At 54.0% G+C, this 14,375-nt stretch overlaps 1 protein-coding gene across 1 annotated transcript; it reads left to right on the top strand.

The window, feature by feature from the left end:
* Positions 1-554: 554 nt before the first annotated feature.
* Positions 555-9,906, top strand: TRIM35 (tripartite motif containing 35). The gene is made up of 7 exons (XM_064411518.1): positions 555-978; positions 2,559-3,000; positions 4,749-4,844; positions 6,273-6,503; positions 6,647-6,669; positions 6,958-7,079; positions 9,195-9,906. Exons 1-7 carry the CDS (start codon positions 899-901, stop codon positions 9,752-9,754), a joined length of 1,554 nt encoding a protein of 517 aa, XP_064267588.1. The 5' UTR covers positions 555-898; the 3' UTR covers positions 9,755-9,906.
* Positions 9,907-14,375: the final 4,469 nt, after the last annotated feature.

The raw sequence follows: 14,375 nt of genomic DNA on the forward strand, positions 1-14,375 counted from the left end.
TCCCACATTCCCGGTGTGGATTCCCAGCCGGTTTTATCTTTGACCTTGGACTCCGAGCCTTTGGAAAACACTGCTCTGAAGGTCTGGGAAAAAAAAAAAAATTATTTTTCTTTTTTTTTCCTATTTTTTCTCTTTTTTTCTCTTTTTTTTCTCTCTCTCTTTTTTTAATTGTTTCCCCCCCCTTTTTTCTTTTTTCTTCTTCCTTCTTATTTTTTCTTTTTTTCTTTTTTCCCCCCTTTTTTCTTTTTTCCCTCACTTTTTCTTTTTTCTTTTTTCTTTCTTTCTTTTTCTTTTTTCTTTTTTCATTTTTTATTGTTTTTCCCCTTTTTTTTATTTTCCCCCACTTTTTTTTTCTTTTTTTTTTCTTTTTTCCCCCCCCCTTTTTTACCTCTGTTGTTTGGCTTTCCTTGGATAATTTTTGGATTCCTCCCGCTTCCCACTGCAGGATTTATTTTTAAAAAAATTTTTTGAGTGAAATGGGAGGATTTTGGGGAGCACCACGCGACTCCCGGCTTAGAAACGTGGGGGAAAAAAAACTAAAACAAAAAAAACAAACAAAAAAACCCCAGGAAATTCTGGAGCGGGTGGAAAACAGGGAAAAGGGAAAACCAGGAACGGGCACAACGCCCAGGCGGGCGCCGCGCCTGGAAAATCCCGGCGGGATTCCTCGGCCCCCCATTCCCGAGGGAAACGGGGTCAGAGGCAGAACTGGAAACCGGGATTTCTGAGATCCCAAAATTCCCGGTGTTGGGGGGGGGGGGGGGTCTCGGTCCGACCGGGGGGCGGCTCCGAGCCGGGAGAGGCCGGGCCAGCACCGGGAGCCGCCCCCGGAGCCACATCCCTGTCCTCCCATCCCGCTCCGCCCTCCGGGGGCACCGGGAATATCAGGAACACCGGGATGTCGCAGGAGGCCGAACGGGGCCCCCCGCGCCGCCTGCAGCGGAGGAGGTCGCGGTGCAAACGGTGCCGCTCGGCCAGGTGAGACCCCCGGTACCGGGCACGCCGCCCCGGAACCGGCACCGGCACCGGGAAGGGCCCGGAGGGACCGGGATGCCACGTGGAGCGGGAGCGGGGGTTGGGAACCGGGACCGGGCACCGGAATGGTCCCGGGGTGGGGGACCGGGGGTGGGGGAGCAGGACCGGGCACCGGGATTGTGGTACGGGACACCGGAGTGGCCCCGGGGTGGGGGACAGGGGGTTGGGAACCGGGACCGGGCACCGGGATTGGGGTACGGGGCACCGGAGTGAACCCGGGGTGGGGGACCGGGGCTGGACCGGGGGTTGGGAACCGGGACCCGGCACCGGAGCGGTCCCGGGGTGGGGCACAGGGAGTGGGGAGCGGGACCGGGCGCCGGGATTGGGGTACGGGGCACCGGAGTGGTCCCGGGAAGGGGGACCGGGGCTGGACCGGGGGTTGGGAACCGGGACCCGGGCACCGGAGCGGCCCCGGGGTGGGGAACCGGGGGTGGGGGAGCGGAACCCGGCACCGGAGCGGTCCCGGGGTGGGGCACAGGGAGTGGGGGAGCGGGACCGGGCACCGGGATTGGGGTACGGGGCATCGGAACTGCACCGGGGCGGGGGACCGGGGGTGGGGGAACCGGGACCCGGCACCGGGATTGGGGTACGGGGCACCGGAATGGCCCCGGGAAGGGGGACAGGGGGTGTTCCGGGGTTAGGGGACCGGGACCGGCCCCGGGATTGGGGTACGGGACACCGGAGTGGCCCCGGGGTGGGGGACCGGGGCTGGACCGGGGGTTGGGAACCGGGACCCGGCACCGGAGCGGTCCCGGGGTGGGGCACAGGGAGTGGGGGAGCGGGACCGGGCACCGGGATTGGGGTACGGGGCACCGGAGTGGTCCCGGGATGGGGGACAGGGGGTGTTCCGGGGGTGGGGGAGCGGGACCCGGCACCGGAGCGGCCCCGGGATTGGGGGTCCCGGGAAAGGAGGGGGTCCCGGCACAGGAGCAGCCCCGGGATTGGAGGTCTGGACACCCGGGGCTGCCCCGGGTTGCGGGGACACCGGTCCGGTGCCGAGTTTGGGGAACCGGGGCTGCCCCGGGGTGAGGGTCCAAATACGGGTCCGGGAGAGAGAAACCAGCTCCGGTCACCGGGGCTGTCCCGGCGGAGAAAAAGGGGGGAACCGGGCACCGGAGCTGCCCCGGGAGAGGGCGGGGAAGCCGGATCCGGGCACCGGGGGAGCCCCGATTTTGGGGGAGAACCGGGACCTGGGGACCCAGAACCGGGCACTGGGGCTGCCCCGAGTTTGGGGGAGAACCGGGACCTGGGCACCCAGAACCGGCACCGGGGCTGCCCCGGGCGTGTCCGGGTCTCGGGTCTCGGTCCGACCCCGCATCGGGGGGGGGTCCCGGCCGCTCCCGCCGCCGTCCCCGCGGGCCGGAACCCCCCCGGCAGCGGCCCCGGGGCGGTGTCAGCGTGCGGGAGCGAGCGCGGCTGAGTCACCGGCAGGAAACCCAGCGGTTGCATCAGAAGCGGAGCCGTCCGTCCGGTCGGGGCAGTTGGTAAAAAAAACCCCATTGCCCCAAAATCCCTCCCCGCAGCATGGAGAAAAGAGACGAGCCCTGCTCCAGCGGCTCGGCAGCTCCATCGAGCAGCGCGCCGGGCTTGAAGGAGGAGCTGCAGTGCCCCATCTGCTACGAGCCGTTCCGCGAGGCCGTGACCCTGCCGTGCGGCCACAACTTCTGCCGGGGCTGCATCAGCCGCTCGTGGGAGAACCAGCGTCACGCGTGCCCGCTGTGCAAGGAGAGCTCCTCGCTGGGCGATCTCCGCGTCAACCACACGCTCAAGAACCTGGTGGAGCTGGTGATGAGGGAGGAAGGGCAGCGGCAGGGGCGCGGCGCGGCGCTCTGCCCGCTGCACCAGGAGGAGCGCAAGTTCTTCTGCCTGGAGGACAAGGAGCTGGCGTGCTTCGCCTGCCAGAGCTCCGAGCAGCACCAGGGGCACAAGATGAGGCCGGTGCAGGAGGCGGCGGCGGATTTTAGGGTGAGGGAATGGGGGTGGATGGATGGATGGATGATGGATGATGGATGGATGGATGATGGATGGATGGATGGATGATGGATGGATGGATGATGGATGGATGGATGAATGGATGGATGGATGGATGGATGGATGGATGATGGATGGATGATGGATGGATGGATGGATGGATGGATGGATGGATGATGGATGGATGATGGATGGATGATGGATGGATGGATGATGGATGGATGATGGATGATGGATGGATGGATGGATGGATGGATGGATGGATGGATGGATGGATGGATGATGGATGGATGGATGGATGGTGGATGGATGGATGATGGATGATGGATGGATGATGGATGGATGATGGATGATGGATGGATGATGGATGGATGGATGGATGGATGGATGGATGGATGGATGGATGGATGATGGATGGATGGATGATGGATGGATGGATGGATGATGGATGGATGGATGGATGGATGGATGGATGGATGGATGATGGATGGATGGATGATGGATGGATCCATGAATGGATGGATCCATGAATGGATGGATGATGGATGGATGGATGGATGGATCCATGAATGGATGGATGGATGGATGATGGATCCATGGATGGATGGATGGATCCATGAATGGATGGATGGATGATGGATGGATGGATGGATCCATGAATGGATGGATGGATGATGGATCCATTGATGGATGCATAGATAAGTCCATAGATGGATCCATAGATGGATGGATTCATGGATGGATGGATTCATGGATCCGTGCATGGGTGGAGGGATGGATGGATCCATGGATGGATGGAGGTATGCATCTATGGATGGATGGAGAGATGGATCCATGGATGGATCTATGGATGGATGGATGGAGGGATGGATCCATAGATGGATCCGTGGATGGAGGGATGGATCCATGGAAGGATGGAGGGAGGGAGCGATGGATCCATGGATGAACAGGGATCAATGGATCCATGGATGGATAGATCCATGGATGAACACAGATGGATGGAGGGATGGATCCATGGATGCAAGAGGCATCCCTAAAACCTGGCGGTGCCCCAAATTTGCCAGGATTTGGGATGAGGCAGCCACGCTTACCCGCGGGCATGTGGCGGCTGCTGGATGCTCTCCTGCCGTTTAATTATCCGGCGCCATCCCGGATAATAATCCTGCGGGAAAGGGGAGCGGGGTGATTATTCCCGGAGGTTTGGTGATTCCCTTGATCCCAGCCTGGATCCGGCCTCGCTGGTTATTCCAGGGTTTGGGAGCGGGGCTGGGATTTGGGAGTTGCACAATTCCAGCAGAGAGGAGGCGCGGGCTGTGGCTGCCTGAGGGGCAGGAGGAGGAGGATGGGATGCAGCCAGGAGCTGGGAATGCTGCCAGGACACGCTGGAAAACAGCCGGCGCCGCCCTGACTCATCCCGCTGGATTTCAAACGTGGCGGGAAAAGCTTGGCCTGTGTTCCTGGGAATGGGAACGGGAATAGGAATGGGAGTGGGAGTGGGAGTGGGAATGGGAATGGGAATGGGAATGGGAATGGAAATGGGAATGGGGCTGCCGCAGCACTGGGATGGGATATCCCCAAAAACAGGGAGGATTATTTCCTATGGAGCAAAGCTCCTCTTCCTCCTGCCTGCCTGAGGTGAAAGGTTGGATGGAGCAAGGATCCGTCTCCAGGGGTGTTTATCCTGGAAAAATCCCGGAAAATCCCGGGAATGGGGGAGTCCTGAGGGCGTCTCCTCCCCACAGGCCAAGCTGGCGAACATGGAGTCTTCTCTGCGGGATAAAGCCAAGGATTTTGGGGCCGTGCGGCGATCCTACGAATCCATCTCCCGGCACAACGAGGTGCGTGTTCCCTCCCGGAGCTGGGATCGATCCCAATCCCGATCCTGATCCCGATCCCAATCCTGATCCCGACCCCGATCCTGATCCCAATCCTGCATGTTCACTGGGGTGGAGCACCGGTCCCATCCAGGAAAGGAGAGTGATGGGGATTTCGGAAGCAGGGAAGGGAATTTGGGATGGGTAGTGTGATCCTGTTAAATCCCAGGGACTCCCTGAGCTCTGGGAAGGGGGAATCCAGGGAATTTGGGTGCTCCAGAGGTGGGATTAATCCCAATCCCAATCCTGCAGATGCATCTGAGGGAGAGCACTGATTCCATCTGGGAGAGAAGAGCGGTGGGGATTTGGGTAGCCGGGAAGGGAATTTAGGTAGGGCAGCATGATCCAGTTAATTCCTGATCTTTGGGAAAGGAGAATCCAGGGAATTCGGGTACTCCAGTGGTGGGATTGATCCCAATCCCGATCCTGCACATGCACTGGAGTGGAGCATTGATTCCATCCTGAGAGAGGAGAGTGGTGAGGATTTGGGAAGTGGAGAGGGGAATTTGGGATGGGCAGCATGATCCCAAAGATCCCAGGGGAACCCTGAGCTCTGGGAAGGGGGAATCCAGGAAATTCAGGTGCTCCGGAGGTGGGATTGATCCCAATCCCAATCCTACATATGCAGCCGGGGTTGGAGCACTGATTCCATCTGGGAAAAGGAGAGCGGTGGGGATTTGGGAAGCAGGGAAGGGAATTTGGGAAGAGCAGCGTGATCTCAGTGATCCCAGGGAATCCCTGAGCTCTGTGAAGTGGGAATCCAGGGAATTTGGGTGCTCTAAAGGTGGGATTGATCCCGATCCTGATCCCAGTCCTGAACATGCAGCCAGGGGTGGAGCACTGGTCCCATCTGGGAAATGAGAGCAGTGGCGATTTGGGAAGCAGGGAAAGGAATTTGGGAGGGGCAGCCTGATCCTATTGAATCCCAGGGAATCCCTGAGCTCTGGGAAGGGAGAAACCAGGGAATTTGGGTGCTCCAGAGATGGGATTGATCCTGATCCTGATTGGGAATGCAGGTGGAGTAAAGCCCTGATCCCATTCTGGTAAAGGAAAGTGGTAGGGATTTGGGAAGTGGGGATGGGAATTCAGGGAGGACAGCGTGATCCCAGGGAATCCCAGGGAATCCCTGAGCTCTGGAAGGGAGAAACCAGGGAATTTGGATGCTCCAGAGGTGGGATTGATCCCTTTCCTGATTGAGAATCCAGCTGGAATGAAGCCCTGATCCCATTCTGGAAAAGGAGAGCAGTGGGGATTTGGGAAGTGGGGATGGAAATTGGGAAGCGCAGCGTGATCCCAGGGAGTCCCTGAGTTCTGGAGCTGCCTGGAAGGGGATCCCAGGGAATCGGGGCGCTGCTGCCGTCCCCTCCTGGAGCAAGGTGCTGACATTCCCAGGCGGAATCGGAGCGTCTGGAGCGGCAGGTGAAGTGGGAATTCGAGAAGCTGCACAAGTTCCTGTGGGACGAGGAGCAGGCGGTGCTGGCGCAGCTCCGGGAGGAGACGGGGCGGAAGCAGGATCTGATCCAGGGAAAGATGGAGCAGCTGGCCGAGGCCAGCCAGGCCCTGCTCAACGAGGCCGCGCGGCTCCACGCCGATCTCAAGCAGGACGACTACACATTCCTGATGGTAATTCCCACATTCCCGATGCTCATTCCCAGCGGGATCCCGCTCCCGGCCCAGATCCCGCCTCCCCTGTGTCATCCATCAGCTGTTGGAATTCCGGTGGCGGCGGGATCTGATTCCCAATGTCTCCCTCTTTTGTTTTCCAGACCCACAAGAACCGCAAGCGGAGGTATGTCCTGATCCCGTCGTGTCCATGGGAATTTGGGAATGTCTGAGCCCTTCCCGGTGGCTGGATGGGGTCTCCTGAGGTCCCTGCTCCAAGAAAATTCCAGCGTCCCCTCCGAGGTGCTGGATATCCCCTGGGTGCTCCGGGCGGGATGGTGGGGACACAAAGCGGAATTTCAGGGTTTGCGGGAAGCGTTAAATCCCAGATTTTGTGGGAATTGAGGGAGAACAAGCTTGGGAGATGCCGGGTGCCTCATCCCAATCCTTTCTCCGCGGTCAATCCCTGCCCTAGGATCGCCTGCACGGCCGAGGAGCCGGAAGCTGTTCCCTCGGGAATGCTCCTGGACGTGGCCAAGTACCTGGGATCGCTCCAGTACAACGTGTGGAAGAAGATGCTGGACACCATCAGCGCCTGTGAGGAGCCGGGAATGTCGGGAACGGGGTTTTCCGGGGGGTCTGGGAAGATGGGAAATGTGGAGATGGATTCTTCCCTAAAAATTGGGGTTGTGGGGTCGGGAAAGATGGGAAACGTGGAGCTGGGATTGGGGATTGGGGAAGTGAAGGGAGGGGCTTTTTCCTCAAAAAGGGAACTCGGGAATGTGCGTTTGACGGGGACAAATCCATGGAGAGGGATGGATGGATGGATGGATCCATGGATGGATGGATGGATGGATGATGGATGGATGGATGGATGGATGGATGGATGGATGATGGATGGATGGATGGATGGATGGATGATGGATGGATGGATGGATGGATGGATGGATGGATGGATGATGGATGGATGGATGGATGGATGGATGGATGATGGATGGATGGATGGATGGATGAATGATGGATGGATGGATGGATGATGGATGGATGGATGGATGGATGATGGATGGATGGATGGATGGATGGATGATGGATGGATGGATGATGGATGGATGGATGGATGGATGATGGATGGATGATGGATGGATGATGGATGGATGGATGGATGGATGGATGGATGGATGGATGGATGATGGATGGATGGATGGATGATGGATGGATGATGGATGGATGGATGATGGATGGATGGATGGATGGATGGATGGATGGATGGATGGATGGATGATGGATGGATGGATGGATGGATGGATGGATGGATGGATGGATGATGGATGGATGATGGATGGATGGATGGATGGATGGATGGATGATGGATGGATGGATGATGGATGGATGGATGGATGGATGGATGGATGGATGATGGCTGGATGGATGGATGGATGGATGAATGATGGATGGATGGATGGATGGATGATGGATGGATGGATGGATGATGGATGGATGGATGATGGATGGATGGATGGATGGATGGATGGATGGATGGATGATGGATGGATGGATGGATGGATGGATGATGGATGGATGGATGGATGGATGGATGGATGATGGATGATGGATGGATGGATGGATGGATGGATGGATGGATGGATGAATGATGGATGGATGGATGGATGATGGATGGATGATGGATGGATGATGGATGGATGGATGGATGGATGGATGGATGATGGATATATGGATGGATGGATGGATGAATGATGGATGGATGGATGGATGGATGGATGGATGATGGATGGATGGATGGATGGATGGATGGATGGATGGATGATGGATGGATGGATGGATGGATGGATGGATGAATGATGGATGGATGGATGGATGGATGATGGATGGATGGATGGATGGATGGATGATGGATGGATGGATGGATGGATGGATGATGGATGGATGGATGATGGATGGATGGATGGATGGATGGATGGATGATGGATGGATGATGGATGGATGGATGGATGGATGGATGGATGGATGATGGATGGATGGATGGATGGATGGATGAATGATGGATGGATGGATGGATGATGGATGGATGGATGGATGGATGGATGGATGGATGGATGGATGATGGATGGATGATGGATGGATGGATGGATGGATGATGGATGGATGGATGGATGATGGATGGATGGATGGATGGATGGATGGATGATGGATGGATGGATGGATGGATGGATGATGGATGGATGGATGGATGGATGATGGATGGATGGATGGATGGATGGATGGATGATGGATGGATGGATGGATGGATGGATGGATGGATGATGGATGGATGGATGAATGGATCCATGGATGGATCCATGAATGGATGGACAGATGAATATATGGAAGGATCCATGGATGGATCCATGGAAGCATCCATCGATGGATGGAATCATGGATAGGGATGGATAGATGAATGGATGGATGGATCCATGGATGGATGGAGGGATGGAGGGATGAATGAATCCATGGAAGGATCCATGGAGGGATGGATGAATCCATGGAAGGATCCATGGATGGAGGGATGGAGGGATCCATGGATGAATCCATGGAAAGATCCATGGATGGATGGAGGGATGAACCCATGGGTGGATCCCTGGAGGGCTCCACGGAGGGACAGATGGATCCCTACCGAGCTGCAAACTTCCCATTAAACATTCCCTTCCCGGCCAGACCCCTTCAGCCTGGATCCCAACTCCGCCGCCTGCTGGCTCTCCGTGTCCGAGGACCTCTCCAGCGTCTCCAGCTGCGGCTACAAAGGCTCCGTGGAAAACCCGGAGCGCTTCACCTCCGCCCCCTGCATCCTGGGATCCCGCGGCTTCTCCGAAGGCTTCCACACCTGGGAGGTGGACCTGGGCGGGCTGACCAACTGGAGGGTGGGCGTCTCCCGGCCCCACAAAGGATCCCACTGGAGTTTCCACCACGATTCCCGCTCGGGCTTCTGGTACATCTACCACCTCCACAGCAAGGACGAGTGCCGGGCGTCCAACGCCGTGCGCTCGCAGACGGCGCTGGGGAACATCCGGCGGGTCCGGGTGGAGCTGGACTGCACCGAGGGGGAATTGTCCTTCTACGACGCCGACCTCCAGAGCCACATCTACACCTTCCACGAGAAGTTCGGCGGCGTGGTCTACCCCTATTTCTACGTGGGCAGCTCCCAGGGGGACGCCAACACCAACACGCTCCGGATTTGCCCGCTCCGGGTCCGTGTCCTTGAGGATGTCCCCACCTAGGGCGTCTCCCGCCTCCTGGCCGGGTTCTCCGGGTGCTTTTCCAGCTTTTCCGGGTGGAAAAAAACGAGAATAAGCAGGGACAAAAAGAATTTTTGTTTGTAACGCCTCAGGTTTTTATCGTTAATAAACTTTAATAAATATTAGAAATATTATCGACGTATCTCCCTGTGTGGTTCTGTGCCCAAATCCCGAATTTTCCTGGCACTCTCTGTCGTGGATCCAAGCTGGGAATGCTTTGGTTGGAAGGGATTTCCCTGACAAATGAGGATCAAATAAGGAATTAAAGGATTTAGGGGCTTTTCCCGGAGTTTTCAGGGATCCAGGAATCCCTGCTGTGAACGGTGGTCCTGATCCCGGCTCTTGGAATGGGAAAATCCCACGGGATTTGACACATGGAAAACCATCCATGGGAACATCCCTGGGAGCAGGATCCCACCTCCTCCACCCTTTTCCCCACGGCTTTATCCCTCCAAGGGGTTTTCCCCGGAATTCCCAGCTCTGGGAATCCAGTGAAGATGCATCTTTGGTGTTGGGAAAATGAGGAAGTTCAGAGTTTTTACCCGGAATTAAACTTTTTTTTCCCAAATCCAGGTGAGTCCTTGGGATTTCAGGTGATTCCATGGGGAAAGGGAAGGGGTCTGGGTGGCCCTTCCCGACCTTTTCCTGCCTTTTTCCTGCTTTTTTCCTGCCCGGATTCTGACGGGAGGGGGTGGTTTCCATGGTTTCCCACCATTTGCTCGGGAAGCTCCTCGGGAACAGGAGCCGGAGGAGGGAAGACAAAAGGGAGACGCTGGAGCTGGGGGCGACCCCGGGATCCTCCCACAGCGTATCCCTGGATACGGCAAAGCAGGAAAAAAGGGATTTGCAGCATCCCAAATCCCTGCATCCCATCTACATCCGTTCCTCCATCCCATCCCATCCCATCCCATCCCATCCCATCCCATCCCATCCCATCCCATCCCATCCCATCCCAATCCCATCCTATTTCAAATTTCAATCCTAATCCCAATCTCATCCCACCTCAATCCCTTCCCAATGCCAGTCCTATCCCAATTCCCATCCCATCTCCAATCCCAATCCAAATCCCAATTCAAACCCCATCCCAATTCCAATTCCAATCCCAATCTCATCCCAATTCCAATCCTATCCCTATCCCATCCCAATTCCAATTCTGATCCCAATCCCAATCCGAATCTCATCCCATCCCAATCCCAATCCTATCCCAATTGCATCCCATCCCAATCCAAATCCCAGTCCCAATCTCAATCCTCTCCCATCCCAATTCCAATCCCACCCCAACCCCAATCCAAATTCCATCCCACCCCAACCGCAATCCCAATCCCAATCCCAATCCCATTATCCCTTTATCCCATTATCCCACTATCCCATTATCCCCTCCCTCCGGCCCATCCCGATCCCCTTCCCTGTCCCATATCCCAACATTTCCCATCACCCCAAAATCCCAGCACTTCCCAGAATTCTGACTATCCCAACAGCAATTCAGGTTTGGGAATGTGAGGCCTGGGATTTTTCCCTTTTTTTTTCTGGGAATTTTGGAGGATAAAGGTGGGGGAAACACTGGAGGGGATCAAGGGGTTCCTCTGCACCTTTCCATCCCAAAACCTGGAATTGCACCAGGAGAAATGTGGATTCTTGCTTGGAAGGGTCTCAATTATTTTTATTTTTATTTTTATTTTTATTTTTATTTTTATTTTTATTTTTATTATTTTTATTTTTATTTTTATTTTTATTTTTATTTTTATTTTTATTTTTATTTTTATTTTCTTTTTTAAAATTTGTTTTTATTTTATAGGTTTTAATTTATTTTGGTTTTAGGTTTTCATTTCTAATTTTTAAATTAATTTTGTCTGATAGTGGGTTGTTTAAAAAAATTAATTAATTTTTATTTTTCTTCTCTAGGCTTTTATTTCAACTTTAACAATAAAACTATTATATTTCTAAAGTAGTAAAATTAATTTCTATCTTTATTAACTGTTCTTTTCATTTTTTAAACTGTTTTTCCCTTTTTATTTTTTATTTTTAAGCTTTCATTTCAGCTTTTAGTTTATTGTTGTTTATTCCTATTTTTACATTTACCTTCATTATTTTTTTGGGGTTTACCTTAATTTAAAAATTTTAATTAATTGTTTTTAAATAAATTATTTACTTCTGGTTTTATATTTATTTTATATATGACTGGGCATTTTATATTTTGTATAAATATTTTATATCTATTCAATCATAACTATATATTTCTCATATTTTTTATTTATTTTGAATTTATTTTGTATTTTGGGGGTGTTGTATTTATTTTTATATTTGTTTTATATAATATTTTTTGGGATTTATATTTATATTTATTTTATAATCATTCTATATATTTTAAATTTATTTCATATATATTTTTTCATTTATTTAAAATTTATTCTATATTTATTTTTGTATTATTTTGCAATTTATTTTCTATTTTTGGCATTTATTCAAAAATTTAATTCACATTTATTTTCACTATTTTTCCCCGTATTTTCCCCACATTTCCCCCATCCCATTTTCCCATTTTTATCCCAATTTCCAACAGAAATCCCATCACCTTTTTTCCCATTTTTCCCACAATTCCCGCCCCACTCCCGGGATACCCCCTGGACCCTCCCAGGATTCGGGGCGTGGCCTCCACAGCCGGCGGGTTCCCATTGGTTGTGTCAAATCGATGATGTCATTTCTGACCAATCAACGCCCGACACCGCGCCTTTGCCCCGCCCCGCCCCTCCCTCCTGGTACCCGGAGCATCCCGAGGATTTGGGGGATTTTGGGGGGATTTGGGGGATTTGGGGGATTTTTGGAGGCTGCGGGAGCCTCCCGGGGAGGTTCTCCGGGAATCCTGGGAGCCGCCGGCATTCCCAGGGAAGGGAATCATGGAAAGGGAATGGTTTGGGTGGGAAGGAGCTCAAATCCCGCCCCATTCCAACCCCGGCACCTCCCGCATCCCAGGGTGATCCCACCTTTCCTGGGACACTCCCAGGGATCCTCTGGGAATTCCAGCCCAGCCGGGAATTCCTTCCCAAGATCCCACCATCCCAAGCTCCCCTTTCCCACTGGAAGCCATTCCCTGCCTCCTGGCCCTCCAGCCCTTGCCCAAATCCCAGCTCTCCTGGAGCCCCTTGAGGGATTCCCTGGATCCTTCCCTGATCCAGCTGCACATTCCCAGCTCTCCCAGCCTGGCACTGGATCCATCCCCATCCCGACTCCTCCTTGAGGAGGAATTTCGGGATCCAGGGTCTTCTCTGGGAATTTGGGACTCCAGGGAGGGTCTCCTTTCCCTTTTCCATCCCCCAATTCCATAAAAATCCCTCGGGATGGATCCTGAGTGTCCTTGATCCCAGAATCCCCAACACCTCCCACCATCCCAGGCAGATCCAAGCCTCATCCAGCCTTTCCTTGGACATTCCCAGGGATTCTCTGGGAATTCCAGCCCAGCCCAAAAAGGCCACTCTGAAATGGGGGAGAGGAGCCACCTCCAGGTGTGACCCTCCCAGAGCCATTCCCGGCTCCAGGATTTGATCCCAAACTCCATCCCTAAAAAAGCCACTCCTGAAATTGGGGACATGTGACCCTCCCAGTGCTCCCAGCATCATTTCCAGCTCTGGGATTCAATCCCAAAATCCATCCCTAAAAAGCCACTCCTGAAATCAGGAAGCCACCTCCTGGTGTGCCCCTCCCAGTGCACCCAGCACCATTCCCCGCTCCAGGATTTGATCCCCAATTCCATCCCTTAAAAAGCCATTCCCAGCTCCAGGATTTGATCCCAAACTGCATCCCTAAAAAAGCCGCTCCTGAAATCCTGGAGCCACCTCCAGGTGTGACCCTCCCAGAGCCATTCCAGGCTCCAGGATTTGATCCCAAAATCCATCCAGGAAAAAGTCACTCCTGAAATCCTGGAGCCACCTCCAGGTGTGCCCCTCCCAGTGCTCCCAGCGCCATTCCCAGCTCTGGGATTTGATCCCCAATTCCATCCCTTAAAAAGCCATTCCCAGTTCCAGGATTTGATCCCAAACTACATCCCTAAAAAAAGCCATTCCTGAAATCCTGGAGCCACCTCCAGGTGTGGCCCTCCCAGTGCTCCCAGAGCCATTCCAGGCTCCAGGTGATCCAAGGCCACCAAGGCCACCAGGGAGGGGGTGGTGCCCGGAGCTGGGATCCTGGGAAGGGCCTGGATCCCGGGAATCTCAAAGGAGCCGCCGGTGCCAGGCACAGCCGGGACGTCCCCGGAGCCACTGAAGGGCTCTTTGTCCCCAGCTTGGCCACCGGGATTTGACCCTTTCCCGGCCTTTGTCCCTCTGGAATGTGCTCCAGTCCAATTCCCACGGGAATCCCAAATCCTTCCCTCATAGTAAACAACTGGAAGTTCAGGAATTTCAGTGGGATGTCCTTGCCGGGAATTATTAGATCATGGAACGTTTTGGATGGGAATGGTCCTTCAATCCCACCCCAAGGACGCCTTCCCCTATCCCAGATTTCTCCAACCTGGAATCGAACGTTCCAGAGCCGGAATTCCCAATTCACCCCCAAATTCCAACGGGGCCATCCCGTCCTTCCCGACATCCTGCCCCCCAAAGCCACCCTA

The sequence above is a fragment of the Passer domesticus genome, chromosome 3, assembly GCF_036417665.1.
Source record: "Passer domesticus isolate bPasDom1 chromosome 3, bPasDom1.hap1, whole genome shotgun sequence".
Taxonomy (NCBI): Eukaryota; Metazoa; Chordata; class Aves; order Passeriformes; family Passeridae; genus Passer; species Passer domesticus.